Here is a 23,629-nt window from a genome sequence, read left to right as displayed (position 1 = left end):
TTTGTCACACAAAATTATCCTTCATTGACAATCAAGTTCTCAGAAAAGTTATTCTATTTAAAGATTTAGGCTGTAAAAGGTACCAAGTTAAACGGATCATCACGTGTGAACGGTAGTAGGCAACTAGAAAAAGAGCGCACTACAGTTGATTTTTTCGGCACGATGGGACATCGGAATCCAAAAGACAAGTGGTTTATTTAGACACAGCGTACAATTTTTGCACGTTACAGTGTAAATAAATGTAGTCATCGTTGTAGTGTGTAATGAGTCTTGTGGAAAAAAATGGAGATCAACATTTAATTTCAGAGTGAGTCTTTCGCTCCACTAAAGATTGAAACCAACCCTTAGGCTATGCACTAAAGAGTGAAACCAACCCTTAGGCTGTGGCTAGCCTCCTTTACTCCAGGAGAGCTAGCCCAAAGAGGTATGCTTGAGATATTCTGTTATGTTTTTGAAGGACAACAGTACTGGCGGAAAAGAAGCTTTCATTTACTACTGGGAATAACTGTTAAGAATCACACTTTATTTCTTTGTTTATTTTGTCATAATTAATTTCGTGAACGAGCACTTAAGTCAAAGGTTCTATGTCTGTAACTAGGGAGCAGACACATGTTAGATGTTCTGATTCTTGTGTTTGCCGAGTAATACGATGACAGCTTACGTCTAGCTTCAACAAACATGGGCACCTAATAATAGGGGTTAGGCCTTGAAACTAGTTGAGGTCAAACAAGGAAATATACTTACGAGCCAAAACGTTTTGACCACCTGCTTAATAGCTTGTTTGTCCGTCTTTGGAACGAAATACATCACTGGTTCTGCGTATCAGGGATCCGGCAGTTTGTTGGTAGATTTGTGAAGGTGTGTGGCATTAGATGTCTACGCAAGGGTCATGTAATTCGCGTAAATACCGAGCCGCTGATTTGTGTAAGCTGTGATGGCGCCCGATAGCGACCTAGATGTGTCCCGTAGGATTTACATCAGGCGAATTTGGTCTCGGAGACATCAATGTGAGTTCACTGTAATACTACTCAAATTAATGTAGTACGGTTATGGCTCCGACACACGGACGTCTATACAGCTGAAGGATGACATCAAGCATGAAGGGATGCAGGTGGCTCGCAGCTGCCAGCGTGCCTTCGATTCCTACCACAGGACACAGGCAAGCTTAGGAGAATACCTTCCATAGCATTATACTGCTCCCACCAGCCTGTGTCCGTGGCACGCTGCACGTTTCGAGTCGCCGTTCACCTCGATGACGCCGTTTGTGGAGACAACTATAAATCTAGTGTAGCAAAAATGTGATTCACCCGAATAGCTGAGAAGTTTCCATTATTCGACGGTCAAATCCAGATGGTCCCGTACTCACTCCAATCGTAACTTACTATTTAGTTGTGTCAGCAAGTGAACACGTAAGGGTGGTCTGCTGTGGAGCTCCATGTTCAACAATGTACGACGAATGGTGTGCTCCGAAACACTTGTGTGTGCACCATCATTGTGCTCTTCCGGCAGAGATGCCATAGATCATCATCTATCCTGTCCGTCTGCTTAGCACGGTGGTAACATGCTCGCCTCCCATGCAAGCGGGACATAGTTCGATTCCCGGCCGTGGTGAAGATTTTCTCCACTCGCGGACTGGTTGTTGTGTTGTCTGCATCATCATTTCATCCTCATTACCGGCGCGCAAGTCGCCCAATGTGACGTCGACTTAAATAAGACTTGCACTTAGCGGCCGAACTTCCCTGAATGCGGCCGGGCGAATGGGGCCTCCCGGCCAACGATGCCATACGCTCATTCCCACTTTACCATCTATGCTGCTTGACAGAGCAGACAAGCCTCCGAACCCCACTTTCTGCGAAGAGCCGTGGACGTCCAACCATTTAGCGCCTAGTTGTAGTTTCACTGTCCTTCACCTTTTTCTGTAGATGCTCACGACGTAGCACGTGAACATTCGACCAAGCTTCGTCGTTTGCGTGATGCTCGTTCACTGTCTCTGCATAATAATAATCTACCTTTTTTCAAAGTCGTCTATCTCAAGGTATTTCCCCATTTGGAGCCCAAATATTCGCTACGGTGATCCCCCGCCTGTGTCTGCTCCACTTACATACTTTTGTTACCGCGTCACGTGCCTGAAACGCTACCAGGCGGTGTCAAACGCCACGGTGGACAGTGGTTATAACGTTTTGGCTTATGAGTGAAAAACCGTAGCTGTGGAACAGTTATTTCTGGAAATATTTAAAGATATTGACCCACAAAAAATAAACTGTGTACAACTGGTGGAGATCGTTAGAAATGTAACACTCACAAATAGTTCAGCCCAAACTTATAAGAATACCGAAGTGTACGCTATAGCTACTTTCGTCTCATTCTCTCCCAGGCGAACACTAGCGAATGGTGCTATACTTTTAGGGCGTTAGTTTGCTTTGCCGCCGGCCGCAGTGACCGAGCGGTTCTAGGCGCTTCAGTCTGGAACTGCGCGACCGCTACGGTCGCAGGTTCGAATCCTGCTTCGGGCATGGATGTGTGTGAAGACCTTAGGTTAGTTAGGTTTAAGTAGTTCTAAGTTCTATAGGACTGATGACCTCAGATGTTAAGTCCCATAGTGCTCAGAGCCATTTGAACCATTTTTTTCTTTGCCAGGTGATAAATACTAAAACTCATCATGTTTGAAACTGATTGTTTGAGGGTAATCTACTAACTGACATTGAAACTTTGTGTCGTATCGGGAATGAAACTCAAACACTTGCTTATCGCGGGCAATGTGTTTACGCATTATGCAATTCTGAGAGCAGTGAGTGACATCTGTAATGTAGGCCTGTAGGGGAAGATCTACGCATTTCGAACTTAGAAGAGTGCAGAAGTATACTGCTGAAGACGTTTTGTGAGAGCTGCTTGAACTCCACAGTCGGCAACATTTCACATCAGATTCAAGGGTTCAATTTTTACTGGTAGTCCACCAAGGAGTCTTAATCTATCTGGAATTTGTATAATCGTCACACTGTAAAGATACAATTTGTGAAATTTTTTTAACATTACACACGAATTTATTTACATCAGCTATAAATACAAGTGTTGAGAAGTCTTTTCACAAAGTGTTTGGGTGGAGTGTAATCTTATACGAAAATGGAACGTGGACGATAAGCAGTTTTGAACTGTCGAGCTACAGGATAATGCCGCAAAGATAAGATGGGGAGGTCGTGTTACTAATAAAGATGTAGCGTATCGAAATGGTGTGAAACTTATGGCACAACATGAGTAAAAGTTTATAGGATTCATCTTGGACCATCAAGGAATCGTAATTTAGGCAATCGAGGAAAATGTGGGGGTAAAAACGGTAGAGGAATATTAAGACTTGAATACAGCACTTAGGTCAGATATATGTAGGTAGTAATAGACATGCAAAAATGAAAAGGTTTTCAAAGGGTAGACTATCGTGCAGAGATGCAGCAAACCAGAATACGTCTTGAACGCCACAATAACATGATAATTACAATGTACTGTTCAAAACGAGTATACAATGTTCATATTCTTAAATTACAAAATTCTCTGATGTTCTCAACATGTGGTGAACAGAGCTGAAATGAAACTGTACAGGGAAGGTCAACGGTTTGCTCCCTTATTGTGTCCAGGCGGAATGCCATCCCCGGAGAATGCAGGGGGGAGGCAAGCAACTGTGTCGTGAAGTGCGCCGCTCCCCAGGGAGACTCCCACCCCAGGGAGACAACTTTTCCAGAGCTGGCCAACTCCGGCGAGGTGGCAGTGCGACGCTGTGAAATACAGACCCCTGTGGCGAGCAAATCTGCTATCATGTCAGGAAGAGCCGCCTGCTCAGTGTCTCTCACTCTAAGGTCCCGTCTCTTACATTCAGCTTCTGCATAAATTCTACAGAATATTGGTTTTCTGAAATCGTGAGGTAGAAATCTACGTAAGCCACGTAAAATATGTTCAACTAGCTTTGTTTTTCACCCGCTTAACATATTTCTTTATTTACCGTTTGATAGTAGTCGTATTTTATGTGTTTCGTACGAGCTACCTGAACAGTATTTTATCTCTAGCGTATAGCTATTTTCACAAGATACTATTCATTAACAAATCACGTTTTTACTTACATTCTGCTAATAACACTCATGTAATTATCCGTATAAGAACCGTCGTAATCAGTATATGAATTTTGATGTTGTGCACTCGGTAAAGTCAACGTCCGTTGCATCCGTAGGTTATTTGTGAGTTGTTGGTACCATAGACTATACAATTTCATTTCTGATTTTTTTCATTCGTATTGCTGAACTATCTAGAACAAAGAAACATACTTAACGACTATAGGTTTACAAGAATATCGGTGAAATTTTCGATGACTTTTTCTTATGTCTCCCTTTTAGCTCAATATAATGTTAGGATGTTCCCCCATATAAGTTAAAATTTTTATTTCGTCTAAAATATTTAGCAGGTTGACATTTTAGGCGGCGTGAAGAATTGATAGGCATTATTTTATTTGTGTGTCTGTGTGTTTTTGTTCTTTAAGGTGTAACTAACTGAAAATCGGTGCGTGAAGTGAGTTTATAATGTTATGAGAAAAAGAAAGCAGTCACATTAACTGATACAGAAGTCTATGCGCTAGATATTAACGTACTGTAAACGTATTTTGTCTTCTTTGATGCAGATGTCGCTCAAGATGACCGTGGGGTTGATACTGCTGTGGCAGTAGCATAAAAAACAAAAATTTATATTCTACGGAGCGTCTTGCGTATAACTATATATCTTCCACAACAATATTTCTGGGGATGAGTGTACTCACGGGACATAATAGGGAAGGAAACATCGGTCTCAAAATATTTACTACGACAATGTTGCTTGAGACAGAGCACACACAAAGATTGGAAAACATGGGAAGGAAATTTTGTCCTCCTCACATGAACCATCACAACATTTAATCGATTTAGGGAAATCACAAAATATTTAAATATGGGCAATCGGGCGGAGATGCCCAGAACGGCAACCCAAAACTACTGCGCCACATCTCTTGATCAACGAAATACGTCGGACGAGATGCACTGGCCTAAAGGGCAAGTACATTAACACATAAGGAGAGTGTTTCTTCCCCAGAAACAACATCTTTCTTTGTCTAGAAAAGACGTTTTTATCTTGCTCTTAAAGGTCATGTAAATTGGTTTAGAGTCTCCTTATAATATAATGTCTGCTACTACAAAATGAATGGATCCCCTCTGGTTAGGATGAATGGAACGAATAGGAAATTTCAAAATTCTTAAGTGCCCATATTGATGAGAATTTCAATTGAGAAAAGCACATTTTGGAACTCCTGAAACAGCCTGGGTAAGCCACATTTGCACTTAGAATCACTGCAAATCTTGGGTAGAGAAAAACCAGTAAGTTGACATATCGTGCATATTTTCATTCAGTTATTTCATATGGATTAATTTTCTGGGGTAACTCAAGTTTAAGATAGAAAGTCTTCATTGTTTATAAATGTGCTATAAAAATAATATGCGGTGTTCACCATGATCATCTGGTAGACATCTTTTTGAAGAGTTCTGCATTCTGACTGCTGCTCCACATTATATTCATATTTACATCCCTCACCAAGTTTGTTGTAAGTAATACACTGCAGTTCGAAATGGACAATTATGTACATAATTACAATACCAGAAAGAAAAATTACATCCTTAATGCAACATTAAGGCTGTATTTTTCACAAAAAGATTTGTACACTGCTGCAACTAAAGCTTTTGGCCACTTAACCAGTGACACAAAATGCCTGACAGACAGCAAAATAAAATTTGAAAACAAATTGATAATGTTTCTCCTTGATAACTGCTTCTGTTCCGTAGAAGAATTTCTGTTATTGTAATGTGTAAAAACGTGGGGTGTAGGAGTTACTAACTCACATATGTATGTTATGAATAAAAAATTTTACAAAATTTTAGTATGTAGCCCTATTTATAAATTATTTTGGAGAGTGAATGTAAAATGACCCGCTCCACATCATTACGATACATTGTGCAAAATGATCCATGGAACATGAAACTAACTAAACAACTAAGCAACAGTCAGGCAGAAGTAGCCGGCCGAGATACAAGCAGCAGCAGGGACGTAACCGATTTTGTGACTTTTACGAGTTCCTAACCAGAAGCGAATTTGATAATACCATCTGTGTGCTTTAATAATTTAGTTTCTTGAGTTTCTGCGTGTTTATTTAATATCTAATAGCCACAGTTCTCGCGTTTTCGTTTGCGTCGGAAAGTAAACCTGTTTTGTGACATATTACAAATTCCTAATCAGGGGCGAATTATTTAGTTTCACCTGACTGCTTCGGTAGCTAGGTTTTTGAATCTCTGCGTATTAATCTAATTTATTAGACACAGTTTGTGCGTTTTCGTCAGGGTCTACAGTAGAGTCGCGCTGCACTTGCTGATAGTCCGTTCATCTGCAGAGTTTATTTTTCCACAGTCTTTAGTTTGAACAGGGACTGCGATTGTTGTGTGCAGATGCAAGCCGAGTTGGTAACACTTCGCTCTCAGCTTCAGGCTCTGATGGCCTCGGTTACACAGCCTGAAGCCGCAGTGGATGGGCACCACTGTTGTAGGCCGTCCGTGGGGATCCAACGGACGTCCAGCACGTCAGAGTCCTCCGATCGGTCCTCACCGGTGGCCAGCACAGTTACTGCACGCACTGAGTCTGGCCCCTCACCTGTGGTCGAATGGGCCCTGGGGCGTAGCAGGCGGTGAAAGGCTTTCCAAGCGGCCGCACGTAAGGCCTCCCCGCTTTGTCTGACAAACAGGTTCCAGGTGCTGTCTGCAGCTGACATTGTCACTGAGACAGATGCTCGCCTGTCCTGTTACAGAGGAAACCTCTCAGAGTGCAAGATCCGGACAATCACAAAGGGTGGGATTATTGATAGTTGGGAGCTCCATCGTTAGGCGCGTTATGCTGTCCCTTAGGCCGGTATTACACTATCAAATTTCTTTGTCCAATAACTTGTCCAATAACTTTGTCAAAGATATTTAATAGTGTAATAGGGACTTTGTCAAATGTCGTCCAATATTTGATCAAATCTAGGGCCTCGCTGTAGATTTGATCAAAGAAATGGCTTGTCTTCTGTTCACTGCAATGTGACATGTTACCACATGGAGCACTAGCATCGCTACAGCATTCTGTCGTCTGTAGTGTTTTTATAAACATTGCCAGTAAATACAATTGGTGTGTGCCGACAACTACAAAATTAATAGAGATGTATGAAGCTGATGAGGCGCTTTACAACGTGAGGCACCCTGAATACAAAAATAGATTAAGAAGATTGGAGACCTAACCTAACCTAACCTAACATAACCCTCTCTTGTAGCAAGGAATCGGAGTGTTACAGTGAGCCTGTCTTCTGAAGATGTAGCAGTTCTTGAGTGAATATTGTGATTTGTGATATGAGGATACACTTCACTGAGCACATACAGAAATGAATGCTCGTCCATTCTTAAGTAATTAATGCATGACTTGACGTCTTCCACTGTAAGCTCACGTAACAAGTTTTCTCGAATGCTTTCATCGTGTCGTCGTAAAACCCACGGCTTCACCCAGATTAGATTAGTTTTTCGTTCCATAGATCCGTGCTGAGGAGATCCTCGTGGATGTGGAACACATAAATTTTTTTTAAGCTGAAATAACAATACTAATAGTATGAATAAATACATAATTCGTTTCTATGAAAAATTTCGTCAATGGAGTAGAAGGAGTTGGCCAGTAGTAAGTCTTTCAGGCTTCTTTTAAACTGATCTTCATTTGTAACTAAATTTTTTATGTTTGCTGGCAAATTACTGAACATGAGTGTTCCTGAGTAGCTGACCCCTTTTTGAACTAAAGTAAGTGCTTTTAAGTCCTTGTGCAGATCATTTTTGTTCCTGGTATTGTATTTATGAACTGAACTGAGTTGTTTGTTGGAAAAAGAGATATATTATTTAGGACAAATTTCATTAAGGAGAAAATATACTGAGAGGCAGTAGTTAGTATACCCAGTTCTTTGAAGAGATTTCTGCAGGGCGTCCGTGAATTTACTCCACAAATAATACGTATTACACACTTTTGGATTCTGAAAACTTTTGTTTGACTTTACGATATACCCCAAAATATTATACCATACGACATTATGGAATAAAAGTAGGCAAAGTACGCAAGCTTTTTCATTTTTATGTTGCCTATGTCTGCTAACACTCGAATTGCAAATACAGATTTGTTAAGGCGCTTCTGCAGTTCTGTGGTGTGCTCCTCCCAACTGAATTTATTATCAACTTGTAATCCCAGGAATTAAAGACTGACAACCTTGTATGTATGGTTACTTTTTTTCCCTCACATCTTTTCCGCATGTGCACACAATGTAATTGCGGTAAGTGCAACTGCTGCGGTTAATAACAAGTTGTTGTCAGCCATCTTGAACTTTGACGAAAAATTTGATGACAGTGTAATACCCCTTCTGGCACTACGTCAAAGATCTTTGTCAAATATATTTGACGGAATATTTGATCACATCTTTGATCAAATCTTTGACAAAGAAATTTGATAGTGTAATACCGGCCTTAGGGAAATCGCTGCCAAGAAGGGAAAGAAAACCAATGTGAACTCCGTGTGCATACCAGGTGGGACATTTCAGATGTGGAATGGGTCCTCCCAGATGCCATGAAGAGCACAGGCTGCAGCCAACTGCAAATGGTTACTCACGTCGGTACCAATGATGTGTCTTGCTTTGTATCAGAAGATATTCTCTCTGGTTTCGAGCGGCGAACAGAAGTGGTAAAGGCAGCCAGTCTTGCTTGCAAGATAAAAGTAGAACTGACCATCTGCAGCATAGTCAACAGGACCGACTGCAGACCTCTGGTACACAGCCGAGTGGAAGCTCTGAATCAGAGGCTCAGACAGTTCTGCGAACGTGTAGGCTGCAGATTCCTCGACTTGCGCCAAAGGGTGGTTGGGTTACGTGTTACGCTGAATAGGTCAGGTGTCCACTATATGCAGGAGGCGGCTACACGGATATCAGGAGCTGTGTGGAGAGAACTGGGCGGTTTTTTAGGTTAGAGTGTCCTGGGGAAACACAAGAAGGGCTTCAGTCACAAAGGGCGCAGGCCGAACACAGGAAGAACGAAGGTACAGAAACCATAGGTATAACAGTTGTAAATTGTCGTAACTGTGTGTGTGTATGTGTGTGTGTGTGTGTGTGTGTGTGTGTGTGTGTGAAATCTTATGGAACTTAACTGCTAAGGTCATCAGTCCCTAAGCTTACACACTACTTGACCTAAATTATCCTAAGGACAAACACATACATCTATGCCCGAGGGAGGACTCGAACCTCTGCCGGGACCAGCCTCACAGTGCATGACTGCAGCGCCCGAGACCGCTCGGCTAACCCCGCGCGGCCGTCGTAGCTGTGTTGGGATAGTACCAGAGCTCCGAGCGCTAATAGAAAGCACTAATGCTCAAATCGTCTTAGGCACTGAAAGCTTGCTAAAGCCAGAGATAAGCTTAGCCGAAATTTTTGCGAAGAACCTAAGGATGTTCCGAAAGGATATGCTAAATACGGTTGGTGGTGGCGTGTTTGTTGCTGTTAGAAGTAGTTTATCTTGTCACGAGATTGAAGTAGATAGTTCCTGTGAGTTGGTATGCGCAGAGGTCATTGTTGGCAAAAGTATTAAAATAATAATTGGATCCTTTTACCGACCTACCAATTCACATGATACTGTTGCTGAAAGGTTCAAAGAAAACTTGAGTCTGATTTCAAACACGTACCCGACTATTACGATTCTAGTTGGTGGTGACTTTAACTACCCTCGATATATTGGCGAAAATAGTTGTTTAATTCCGGAGGTACACACAATATCATGCGAAATTGTGCTAAACGCATTCTCTGAAAATTATTTGGAGCAGCTAGTTCATGAGCCCACGAAAATAGTAAACGGGTGTGAAAACACACTTGACCTTTTAGCAACAAATAATCCTGAGTTAGTAACGAACATCAAAACGGATACAGGGATTAGTGAGCACAGGGTTGTCGTAGCGAGATTGAATACTGTAATCCCAAAATCCTCCAAAAAATTACGAGAAATATACCTATTCAAAAAAGTAGATAAAAATTTACTTGACGCCTTCCTGAGAGACAATCTCCACTCCTTCCAAATTAATAATATAAGTGTAGACCAGATGTGACTTGAATTCAGAGAAATAGTATCGACAGCAATTGAGAGACTTATACCAAACAAATTAACAAACTACGGAGCTGATCCTCCTTGGTACACAAAACGGTTCAGAACACTACTGCAGAAACAACGAAACAAAAATACCAACTGTAAGCAGACGCAAAATCCCTAGGATTGGCGATCTTTTACAGAAGCTCGAAATTTAGCGCGGACGTCAATGCGAGATGTTTGTAACACTTTCCACAACTAAATTTTGTCTCAAAACCTGCCAGAAAATCCAAATAGATTCTGGTCGTATGTGAAGTATGTTAGCGGAAAGAAACAATCAGAACCTTCTCTGCGCGATTGCAATGGAAATACTATCGAAGACAGTGCTGCCAAAGCAGAGTTACTAAACGCAGCCTTCTGAAAAGCCTTCACAAAAGATGACGAAGTAAATATTCCAGAATTCGAATCGAGAATAGCTGCCAACGTGAGTAACGTAGAAGTAAATATCCCCGGAGTAGTGAAGCAACTTAAATCACTTAATAAAAGAAAGTCTTCTGGTCCAGACTGTATGCCAATTAGGTTCTTTCAGTGTATGCTGATGCATTAGCTCCACACTTAACAATCATAAACAACCGTTCGCTGTCCCACGCGAGTTTTCTACAAAAATCCACTACTTCATCCTTCTGTCTGTAGTATCGCCACACATTTTTGAAATGCAAAAGTCCTGCCGTAACACAGCAAGCGTTGAACTAGTAGAGTCTAGGACAGGGTGAGCGGCAGTTTCAAAATAACAGTCTGGTCTTATAGCTTGTGCGGATACTTCCGTCGGAAAAAAAATCGCAGTAGTGTAAAATCCTAGTCGAAAACAATCTCAAACCAACATAAACGTCATAAAGTTTGATTTATAGTACTTTCTAAAGAGATAAAATTGAAAGCTATTTTAATTTCTTAAATGTGATTGGAAATTCCGAAACATGTTACAACACGTGATAGATCTGTTTCATGCTTTTAACTGAACACCAAGAAACGCTCGCATCTTCAGTTCGTTCCTCCAAATAACAAGACAGGTGTTCAGTACGTTTCCGTTCTCCCCATATTCTGTAAAACCGAGTGTTGCTATTTAGATATTAGGTTCTGTAAACTCTATATCAAGTCATGTCAAAAACACGAAAGAGTGGTTTAAAAATTAGACTGTGTTTATTTTAATGTAGTGTTCACTTTCACACCCACTACGAATGTAAAAATTGTACTTACCTTTCGTTTTTATTTTTAGGGAGTGTTTACTTGATGGTCCACAAAAGAAGTAAATAGCAGGGCAACTGTAGACTACCTCAGCTCAAATGGCATTTGCTCAGGTGTTTTGCATTACCTATGCTATATATCCCTCAGGTCAATATCACTCATGATGTAGCTCGTCGTGGACGCAAAAAGGCATCTACAAACCATGACAGCTGTGATACAAAACTAATTTAATGTGGGCCTTCTGACACAAAGTGGTGAGCTGTATACTGCCTGTAGCACTCAATTTTCATAATGTGAGAGTTTGTCCAAAGTGGCGCTAGCGTTAAGTAACTAGATTCCTGTCGAGTATATCCCAATCCTGGTCCCCCTATCCCCACAAACAAGATTTAAATATGCCACGGTTTCCCTAAATCACTTAAGGCAAATGACCGAAGGTTCCTGTGAAAATGTCAAGGCCTATTTGCTGCCCTATCTGTGTACAAAATCCCCTTGAACTCCGTTTGTGATGATCTTGTTGGCGACGTAAACCTGAACCCTAAAATTACTTCAGTCTTTTAGAAAAGTGATTGATTTTTCATTGATATAAACACAATGCAACTGTTTATGGTGTTGTGTGCAGCATAAAGCTATGAAACATTTGATAGAATTTCTCACTCTGGTGTAAATTAATTAATTAGGAAATTCAAAAAGTCACATGTTGGTATATGGACTTTTCGAAGTATATGATAAAGTAGATAAAATGAAGTTATCATATTAAGTACTAAGCGCGTATATTTTTCTGTTCATTTGCAATCAACAACAAATATTTTTCGTGCTTGTTGCTGTCGAGAACAACAAATGTTACAACAGTATTTTTGTAATTTCAGAATCACAGACCATCGAGGACTTCGGGGCGGCGCTACATCTGATGAGATCGGACTTGGAACACCTGCGCTCAGTCTTCATGGCTGTGGAGAACGGCGATCTGGGAATGCTCAAGAGTCTTGGAATAAAGGACTCAGAGCTGGGCGACGTAAAATTCTTCCTGGAAAAGCTCGTCAATACCGGATTCTTGGATTGAAGTGACCTACCGTGTCACAACAGTGGCTCCCCACCAGTGTTTGGCGTTTCTCAACCTCACCACATGCTAAATTTTCCTCTATATACTGTTTCGAAACATACTTAGACTCCTATGCTTCACGTATTAATAGCCTGCTGTAACTCATGAAACATATCTTTAAATTAGTTGTCTAATATTCTCCTCTTCAGAAAATTGTTACAATGTGTAATACATAGAGTTATAAAAGTCGTTGAAAATTATTTTACAAATAGAGGTTGTAATAAATCACCATGCATGATTATAACAGTTTCTATGCTTTTACCTTTTCATAATTAATGTAACATGTAGTGGAAAACAAAACTGTGTGGGACTAAGGTAATTTCACCTTGTTATTTACTTTATAATAAAGGTGTATGCGGTCCTGTCTTAGAATATATTTCTACATTGCAATTTTATTGTGAAAATGTCCCTATTGTATCTCGGGTTGAGAAACACTGACGTGGTGTTTTATGCCAGAATTTGAAGTACGCACCATGTTGCACACATTACTGCAATAATGCATTTCGATTACCCAATGTAACCAGAAATAGTACATCATAGAGGTCAAGAAGGTGAACTATAAAAAATCCATATCAGAAACACATTCCGTCATGAGATGTTTGTTTCACACAGATAAACACATCCTTACCGTATGAAAGTATCGCCAGAACAGGATAAATTGCTTTTACCTCTTTGTATTGTAAATGTTACCATAGTTCGGTGATGATTTTGGAAAACATCCACCAGCCGGCACTACATATTCTATTTGTTGTAGTTTTATACACGTAGGAATGAGTAATGTGATTAACATGCTGAACACCACATCTAAAATTATATAACTGCGTGGTCCTTCTGCACTGAGATACTCTACTGACAGGTCACGTAACTGATTTCCTCTCTGGTGCGTATTACTAAGATTGTCAATGATATTTCTCTTATAATTGTATCAGTCGTTTTCTTCTACACTGGAAAAGGGTGTCCTAATGATTTGATACACTTAAGGAGTGACCTCTGCCAAAGTTGTCACGCTTTGTAAATATGGCATAATGGAAATGTCTTAGTTTCCTTGTCTCCATGAAGATCTATTCAAAATAACTTATCGTCTAGTGACGTCTATCAATATAATGTATCATGTATCATCCTAATCATCCATTGTCTGGAAGTCTACTCAAGTTCACAATTATTATGAATATCTTTGCTGTGGCCATTATGTGTGTAGTCGTTCTTAGTAACTAATGTGTATCTAGATGTCACGCTTATCGTATCAGAAATATGTATTAAGTGCATGCATGTGGTACCTTCTAACTGTACAGTTATAGCCTTAATTCTTCATGTCATTTGAACATAACTGTAAAGGATGTGTAGTACAAACGTCCATGAATCCTTCTGTGTGAGTAAAGACACATGAAATAGATCACTGGAATGTTTATCTCTAGAGTAATATCTCTAGCCATGGTAATGTTCCCTTTGAGTAGAATGACAAAGCTTGAACGTGAAACAAGCATGTTCGTTTTATTGTGTTCTGGCTGTGATTTGTAGAACAGGAAGAACTGAAATCGCTACCATAAAGTAGCATATTTTACGTTATGTACATTTTGGAGAATATTCTCAAAACATAAGAGAGGAACATTGACTGCTAACCATGTAGAACATGTATCTTAACTGTATATTCGTGTAGAGTTACTTTTGTTTAGGAATGTCATGTTCATCAGATCTTTTGATTTTAAGAATTTTTCTGTAAGGACAATACGTGTTCTGTCAGAAAAAACTGGGAAGCTGATATGATATTTCAAACTGAAAAGTGAATGTATCACACTCTTTATTTTTTACTTTGCTGTAGTTCCGCAACACAGAAAGTTTAAAGCAGTAGATGTAACGTAGACACTATACACTTCACATTTTCTTTGCTTCATCAGCTCTACACTGTGTCTAAGAATTTTAATGAAAACTCGGCGATTTACGTTACATGTTACATGATTAATTGTGAAAATCAGAAATTTAACCACTATGATACAATCCCGCACATTACATCTATTAATAGAAACTGTATTAGCTCATGTTCGTAATAACATTCAAATCGCATTAGGAACTAATCCAAGATATCTTCTAGCATTAGCTGTTATCCATTGATCCTGTGTGCTGTTAACTACATAGTTAACCAGCCTTGATCTCCCACATGAGTAAAAGATTAGAGTGAATATGCGACCCATTTTACCTTGAAGGAAAGAAAGACAGTTTCCAGTCTTTTGGATAACCAAACTTGATCCATACCCAGCGTATGTCCTTTATGAAATGTATAACCAAAGAAGAGCTGCTTACTACTAACCTCAACTGGCAGTAGCCAGATACTTATAATAATGTTATTTTGGTTTGATATTTGAAGGTCACTCTTACGATAAACTGTACTGTATCTCCAATTAATTATAAAGTGACTGTATATATGTGTGCTTGTTCTTCGATGTTATTTCTTTTCCACTTGTAATTTATTGAGTGTACTGGCACTAACAATTATAAGCCAATGTATGTAGATAAATGTATTCTAATTATAACATGACTAATGACTATATTTCAAACGAACCTTAACTGAAACTTTCGTAGGAAATGTGTGTATCATTCTTTAAAAGATAATCTATTTATTAACTAGCCTGCTTGTGCTGTGTTTAATCCATAAATCATCACCGTAAGGAAATAACTTCCTTTCAGGATTGAATCAAGACTGGCAGAAGTAAATATGTCAGAAGCACTGTTTTAATTAATCAGAAGATGGAATGAACATGATTTTACGTATGTATATTTTTGAAGTTTTTAATTCAAATCTAGATAACGACCTGACACAATCCAACATCTAGTACATTGCGTAATCTGTGTACTATCCCTCTTCTGATTTAGAATTTTATTGATGAACAACAAGGCACTAATTAATTTTCTAGCTCCTTACTCTGTCTTCCCCTTCCCAGCACATACCAAACACATCTCAGTGACGTTTTCGTATCATTAACAATGACGTTTATGAATGGAAATGCGCTTAGCAGAATTCTACTTCGAAGGTACTTGGGTGCATGGAGAAATACCAATTTAGATTTAATTTAAAATAAAACCAACATATAAAATATATTTTTTTTGAAAATAAATCGTGTAATATGCTAAAATTATTCTGAACTCATTTATATTTCTAATTATAAACAGAATTGGGAACAACATTAATTCCAGTTTTCCTCCAGTGTGTTTAAAAGTGTTTGCAAGATGATGTCTGTTGTAAATTTCACATTATGTGTAACACGAATATTCAGAATTCTTAGTAACGATTAAATAAGGACGTTTAAGATTTGAAAGGGATGTTATAAATGAGAATAAATAATACAAAACATTTTCCACAATATTTAAATTACATATAATTGTCAGTTTTGTTCATTGTGACATTTAAGTCTTATGAATAAAGAATCTAAATTTTTAGCAAATGCGCTAGCTCTGCTTCCTTCATGTATTCACTCAGTATTATCCTCATGTGTCATCAGTCATCACTGAAGTTCTGGACTCTTGCAGGAAATTGTAAGATTGTAAAAAGGATGTATCATTGGGTGAGAGAGAAACAATATATTTGCTGCAGATGGCGTCAAGTTAGTAGCACCCCTTCCCACGGTGTGATGGTGCGGCGTATAGGACGACGAGACTAGTTAGTAAAAAATTTCTGTTCAGAAAATGTCCATGGCTGTAGCCAAAATCATTGAAATGCTAAGCTTGTAGGCAGTTTGAACAACACAAAACGAATGATTGTAACAGAGGTTACAAATAAAATTTTCTAGAGCATGGAAACCAAGTGTGTCCCAACGTAAATATCGAGAATAGTTATGGGTTCAGATAGTGCGGTTTTATGGCACTTAGTAGCGTCTTACGCCTGTATTTTTCGTTCTTTTAAATCTGCAACTGTTTCAATGATTCCTTGCCAAATTCTTTCCTGTCAAGAAATTCGACGCACCACGAATCAACTATCTAAATGGGACAGAAATCGCTAGATGTGATTTACGTGTACAGACAAGCAAATAATTATAGTTTCAGAAGAAATGGATTACTTATTCAAGAGAAAAAGCTTCACGAACTGAGCAAGTCAGTAACGCGTTCGCCCACCGCTAGCCATTATGCAGGCAGTTATTTGGCTTAGCATTGATTGACAGAGTTGTTGGATGTCCACTTGAGGGGTACCGTGCAAAAGTCTGTCGAATTGGAGCATTAGATCGACAAAATCTGAAGATGGTTGGAGAGCATTGTCCATAGTGCACCCAAAGTTGTCATCTGGGAGAGAGCCGACGACCTTGCTGGCCAATGTAGTTATTTTCAATCACAAATACAAGGAATAGAAGCTCTAGCCGTGTGCGGCCGGTCATTATGTTGCTGTAATGTAAGCCTAGGATGGCTTGCCATGAAAGACACAAAATTGGGCCTAGAAATAGTTTTCAAATGTGTCTGAACACCATACAGTATAACACGGAAAGAAGAGCATGCTGGAGTTATTCCACAGGAAAACATTACGTAACCGTCAATAACCTCATTCATTGATACAGAGGGAAATAAGAAGGTTTAGAAACAAAATCTTTATTGGCAACAGCTCTTTCTCACACATGAGAAACTGGATATCTCTGCACGTGCTATTATGAATATTCCACTAAAATTTTCAATAAAAGACAGAATTCAGGAACTGTATTTGTTAACATGGGTGAAAGTCGTCCTGTAACTTTCCGTTTCTTTGCCAATCGCCTTTTCATTCATCTATTCCTGGAAGAATGTTTAGATTTCAATAAAGATCATGGAAAAAACTGAAATTGGTCAGCGAATTTCAACATGATACTATTGGCACACACCCTTCTCCCCATGGCAGCCTCTTTTCTTCTAAATAAGCAATGCGCACTGTTTATGGCGGACTATATGTGTTTCATGCTTACCGTTATTATGTTATGTACATGTGCAAAAGGTTTTTCCAGGTCTTCTGTTGTAATGAGCAACACAAAGTAATCTTCTGTCAATTTCGAAACAATCTGAGATATAATTTCTGACACACTTGCCGCTGCGAGCTAATCGCAAGTCACCTCTACAGTGTTGCTGCGCGTGACGCCTTGTGTGTAAGTGCACCGTTGAGCATTACTGAACAACTGCTTAACAATGTCGGTAATGCGCAGGAATGGCATCAAAGCAGCAGGCACAAAGCATTTTGTCTCATGAACGGGAGTAGGAAGCAGGATTAAAAATAACGTTGCTAAGTGGCAAAGTCGTTATACTTCTATGGCCTGTGGAAGTGGTGGCGGCTGTATATAAAAATATACATATGAGAACTTGGAAACACAAGACCGCACACCATAGCAAATGCAAGCAGCTGTAGTGACTATGATTGGTAAAATGTAAAAGTAGTGTGACTAGGTCCTCCCGTCGGGTAGACTGTTCGCCGGGTGCAAGTTTTTGGATTTGACACCACTCCGGCGACTTGCGCGTCGATGGGGATGAAATGATGATGATTAGGACAACACGACACCCAAGGAAATCTCCGAGCTAATCGGGAGTCAAGCCCGGGCCCTTAGGAGTGACATTCTGTCGCGCTGATCACTCAGCTACCGGGGGCGGACACTATCATTGGTTGAAATGCAATTAGGTGGTCTATGAACAAGTGCAGTTTGCAGTGTGAACTGGTGAATAACTGAACCAAGGTAAGCTGCCATGTTGGAGAAACAACACTCCCGCATCTTACTGTATACAGTGTTTCAAGGTGTACTTGTCCAGAATGTCATCAGAAATTGCTCTATCTTCGTGAGTGACAGAAGATGTGCAAAATACGAAATTTCAATGTCCCTAATAGTGGTCTGATTATTACTGTCAATCTCTTCTTTACTCGCTAGGATTTTAACGGGGCGCTGGGTTACATGTCTACCATAAACATTTCCATTCAGTTAAATCCATCACCACCAGGGCCAATGGTCCTAATGAATAGCTTTCGGATTGCATTGTTAGACGTATTCCAGCTTTGCCACTGTCTTTCATGACCACTTGCACTGAGAAACGCAGGGAGAAGGCATTTACACTGTTGTGGAATCCGAAACATTACCACTGGACACATGTAACATGAGAGACCGCCATTTGCACTAATAATGCAAGATAGATACAGGTATAGTCCGATGTTTCACGAAAAACATAAAGTTATCAGTTCTTCTAGTTTACACTTTAGGCTAGTGACGATATTCGCGTCTACAAAATTTTTCATACAGTGAGAAGCGGCTGCTGACACGTCTCTCATTGTCCCTTGGAGATGAACGACACGGAGCGTCCTAGAAAAACACAGAGACAATTTTTTTTTCATCTCTCACATCACGCAACAGACAAGTAAGCAGTTGACGTTGTTTAGGTTAGGAATATGCAAAGTCTAGGTTATCTGTGGTCACATAAAATTCTTTTTTGTTGAGTAAGTTAACAACTTATACAATCATTGAGTCAGTATGTCAAAATGGCAGTAAAAGTCATTAGATAATGTACTTTTAACCATGACCCAATAAAATATCAAAGTATCTGAAACTCTCTCCCAGGTCTGTGTGACTGACTGTCCATAAACACAGAAATTTCGAAGAACCCAACCTCTAGAATACATTAAATCTTTTGGATGTGTGTCTGATAACACTAACAATCACACACACACACACACACTCAGCATTCTAAACTACAGATAATTTCATTTACAGAAATGCAGATGTATATGGTTGCTTAATCACGCAACATATAACATAAACAAGCCATCCTGGAACACATTGAAAACTCCGTCCTAATATTTTAGGGAGGAGTTCTAACAATTCACAAAAGGCTAAAAATACTGTTATTATTTAAGACAGAAGGCAAGTGCTCATTTAAACCAAAGATCATCCTACAGTCAACGTATAAAATGCAACCAGCTGAAATATTTTTCACTGTCATCTGTTCTTTACAAGCCATACAAATAGCTGTATCTTCGTACTGGAGCAGGTAGGTAAGTGTTAAAGACCAATACGCAAGCCACTTAACAAAAATTTATCTCTTCTCCTGGATGAAAGTAGCCCATGGTAATGTCTACATGTTAGCATGACGATCAGCTTCAAAGATAGCGTATTCATTTCGGACACGAATTCTGAAATCATGGTCAGGGAAAATTACTACACTGTCTACGACATCCCCTTGCTAAGACTCATTTATTTAAGTTGAACTGAAGTGTGATCTGGACCCAGTTCGCCATTAAATAATTTAAAAAAATCCTGTATCATTCAAATAACGAGGGAGGAAACATACTCAAGGCCTGAGATAAAACAATTTGCCTACATCTACATCAATACACCGTAAGGCACCTGACGGTACGTGGCGGAGGTTTCTTCTGGTCCCACTAAGTGATGCTATCGTCCCTGTTACGTTCGCGAGTGGCGCGTGGTAAGATTGATTGTCGGTTCACCTCTGTATTAGCTCTAATTGCTCAAATTTTCTCGTTATGGCGAAGCATATGTAGGAGGAAGTAATATGTTATCTGACTCTCCCCGAGACGTACACTCTTGGACTTACAATAATAAACTTCTACATGATGCACAGCGCCTCTCTTGTAGCGACTTCTTTGAGGGTCTCTGTAACGACTAAACGATCCTCTGACGAAACACGCAGCTCTTCGTTGGATCTTCCTTGTCTCTCGTATTAGTCCTACCTTCTAATGGCCCCAGAACGATAAAAAATATTCGAGAGCCATTCGAACAAGGCTTTTGTATACCATTTCTTTCGTCAATGAGTTATATTTCCTTAAGATTCGTCATAGGAATCTCAGTCTGGCATCTGCTTTTTTCTACGATATGTTTTGTGTGGTCATTCCACTTAAGGTAGCTCCGTGTTGTTACTCGTAGATATTTTACGGTAGGTACTCATTCCAGAAATTTCTCATCTATTGTGTAGTTGTATAGTAGCGGATTTCTTCTACTCCGTATGAACAATATGTTACTTTTACTGACGTCAGCGTCAATGCTAATCGTTGCATTATTCATCAATTCTCTGCACATCCTCTTTCAAATCGCTACAGTCTTCTGGCGTTGTTACCCTATTATAGAACAAAGCATCATTTGTGAACAGCCTTAAGGAGTTTCCAACACATTCTACTAGATCATTTTTATAAATTGTGAACAGTAATCTGCGTCTATATCTACATTCACGCCGATACCTGTCAAGCCAATTGACGTTGTGTGGTGGAGGGTACTTCTGTTACCACGAAGTAAGTCCCCCCTTCCCCTTTCCATTCGATAATGGTGTGTGTGAAAAAAGATTGTCGATAAGCCTCTGTCTTCACTGTAATTTCTCGAATTTTCTCGTCGTTGTAACTACACGAGAGGTATCTGGGAGTATGTTGTCCGACTCTTCCCGGAAATTAATATTTCGAAATTTGAATAGCAGACCTCTACGTGATGCACAACGCCTCACTTGTAGCGTCTGCCAGTGAAGTCTGTTGAGTATCTCTGTATCGCCGTCGCGCCGACTAAACCATCCCGTAACTGTCCTACACTTCCTTGGGGTACTTTTGAAATTAGTTTGTGATGGTGTCTACAGCACTATGAATCTCATGGAGGAACAAATCGTGTTGAGTTTCGCAAGATCTGTGTTTGAGGAATCCATTTTAATTTTTATAGAGAAGATTTTCTTTCTCCCGAAACCTCATCGCACTTGAGCGTAAAGTAGGTTCCATAATTCTACAACCGATTAAAGTCACCCATGTAGATCTTTAATTATGTGCATCTGTCCTACGCCACAGGAGTGGCCTGCGCTTTTTCCAGTCGCTAGGTACCCTTCGTTGCTCCATTGACTTACTTTAAACAGCTAGTAGAAGGACAGCAGGTCTTTTCGCACAATCTCTGTAGAACCCTGTAGGTATCCCATTTTGTGCTGATGTCTTTCCACTACAAAGTGACTACAGTTCCTTTTCTATTTCACGATAACTCGTCCAAATTCCCTGCCATTTCGGCATTCGTACGATACCTGAATGTAGGGAATCCTGCAGTGAAACACTTTGGAAAAACGGAATTCCATATTTCGTCCTTCTCTCTGTCACTTTCCATTTCTGTAACACTACGGTCACTGAGTGAATGAATAGATGATTTAGATATGCTTACTGATTTTACGTAACATCAATACCTCTTGGGGCTTTCAGTCAGACCGGTTGGCAAAATTTTACTTTCAAAGCCATGTAACACATGTGTCATTGCTCTCCTTGTGCTTATTTTTGCTTCGTTCAGCTTCTGTTTGGTCGCTGCGATTTGACTTCTTTTGAATCTGTGATGAAGCAGTTTCCTGACACAACTATCTTCCATCCCTTAAGACCATGCTCAGATCATCGTTATCTAAAACATACTGAACGATGTTTCTGAATTTCTTCCCATTTGTGCTCCTCATTTTCATCTTCAGCAGTGAATATTTGATGTTTACTAATCAGTTACTCAGCAACTTGTATCCTGTCAGTCTTGCGAAGCAAAAATATCTTCCAGACGTTCTTAATAGTCCTTGTAATACCCATAGTCATAGACGCTATCACAGCCTTATGATCACTGATAACCTCCTGGAAGTTAACTTATTGGAGAAATTCAGGTCTGTGTGTTGCAAGGAGGCCTAAGACGTTATCTTCACGAGCTGGTTCTCCAATATCTGCTCGAAGTAATTTTCGGACAAGACATTAAAAATAATGTCACACGAATCTCTGCCTCTGGCACTATTTTTGATCACATGACCCCCTGTTCTATAGCTGGCAACTAGAAGTCATCCCTGTTATAGTAGCACGGCCAGCAGATGCTTCGTTGAGTCGGAAATGCCCTCGCAGCATTTTCGTGCCATGTAAGTAAATGTTCTATAAGTTGACGGGAACTGAGAGATGCGTAGAAATTGCTCGATGGAATTACATTTGGAGCCATGACGTATGATGAGAAGCAGTCTTGGGATCCATAATGGTGGCTCCTTGCCTCAGAGCAGGTACGGGGAATGTGGATAGTTCTTTACATCTCAGTGGCCACACTTATACTCTCTTAAAAGATTGTATGTAACATGTTCAGATATGAACATCGAGCAGATCCATTTACGTTACAGCCACAATCGAGGCGAGAATGAAGGAAGCGTGCACAAAATTGTAGCATGTCTGTACTGTCTGACTTTTAAGTTTTTCCAAATGGTTCAAATGGCTCTGACCACTATGGGACTTAACTTCTGAGGTCATCAGTCCCCTAGAACTTAGAACTACTTAAACCTACCTAACGTAAGGACATCACACACATCCATGCCCGAGGCAGGATTCGAACATGCGACCGTAGCGATCGCGCGGTTCCAGACTGTAGCGCCTAGAACCGCTCGGCCACCACGGCCGGCAAAGTTTTTCCATCCAGGTATTTTAATATATCAAACGGTACAACAGACCTAGCTCCGAAATCTTTCAAATGTGGCAAATAAATATGTCTTTGTGAGGTGTACGGTCCAAGGTTCTCACCAAATATAGAAAAGCAAGTGTGGTACCAATCAAGTGTAAATCAGATACGACAAAAACACCCCATTAGCGACTAAAATTGACGAACACTGTTTTATCAGTATACTTCCTACACATTTCTCTAAGCTCTTGATCCTAAAGTTCACGACACATGGTTAAACGAGAGGGGGCTGAGAATAAATTAGAAAAATTGTGCACATACAACAAACATTTCACAGGAAGTTTTACAGTCGACGAAAAATGTTATAAGAAACAAGGAAAAGGATAAAACATCCGAGAAGGATATTGGCACTCTGCATTTGAAATATCAACCACTTACATAGGAGGGTCTCGTGTGGATAGCCAAACGCGTTACAGCGCCGCTTCTGCGATTTGGGGAAGGCGTGCTGGTCCCGGATCGAATCCTGTCTATGGATTAACAACATGGGCCACTATGGCGGCCAACAAGGAAAGTGGATTTTATACACATAAAAGTAGAAAGGAGTGCTACAGTATAGTACAGGACAGTACAGTACAGTACAGTACAGTACAGCACAGCACAGAACACCACAGAAAATAACTGAAAGAGATTCAAATGACACGACAGAAACGACACTATTGGTCGAATACAATAATGACACTGATGTCAACGGGATTCAT

At 40.0% G+C, this 23,629-nt stretch overlaps 1 protein-coding gene across 2 annotated transcripts in view; it reads left to right on the top strand.

The window, feature by feature from the left end:
* The window catches only part of LOC126249668 (IDLSRF-like peptide), a 221,832-nt gene extending 205,967 nt beyond the window's left edge, over nt 1–15,865 (top strand). The window contains exon 4 of one of the 2 annotated variants that reach the window (XM_049951350.1): nt 12,284–15,865. In XM_049951350.1, coding sequence (XP_049807307.1) covers nt 12,284–12,477 — 194 coding nt within the window. In that variant the 3' untranslated portion in view covers nt 12,478–15,865. The remainder of the gene's footprint in view (nt 1–12,283) is intronic. The other variant, XM_049951349.1, reaches the window with a different exon arrangement.
* Nucleotides 15,866–23,629: the final 7,764 nt, after the last annotated feature.

Source organism: Schistocerca nitens, chromosome 3, assembly GCF_023898315.1.
Source record: "Schistocerca nitens isolate TAMUIC-IGC-003100 chromosome 3, iqSchNite1.1, whole genome shotgun sequence".
NCBI lineage: Eukaryota > Metazoa > Arthropoda > Insecta > Orthoptera > Acrididae > Schistocerca > Schistocerca nitens.
This window is presented reverse-complemented; position numbering and strand designations above follow the sequence as displayed.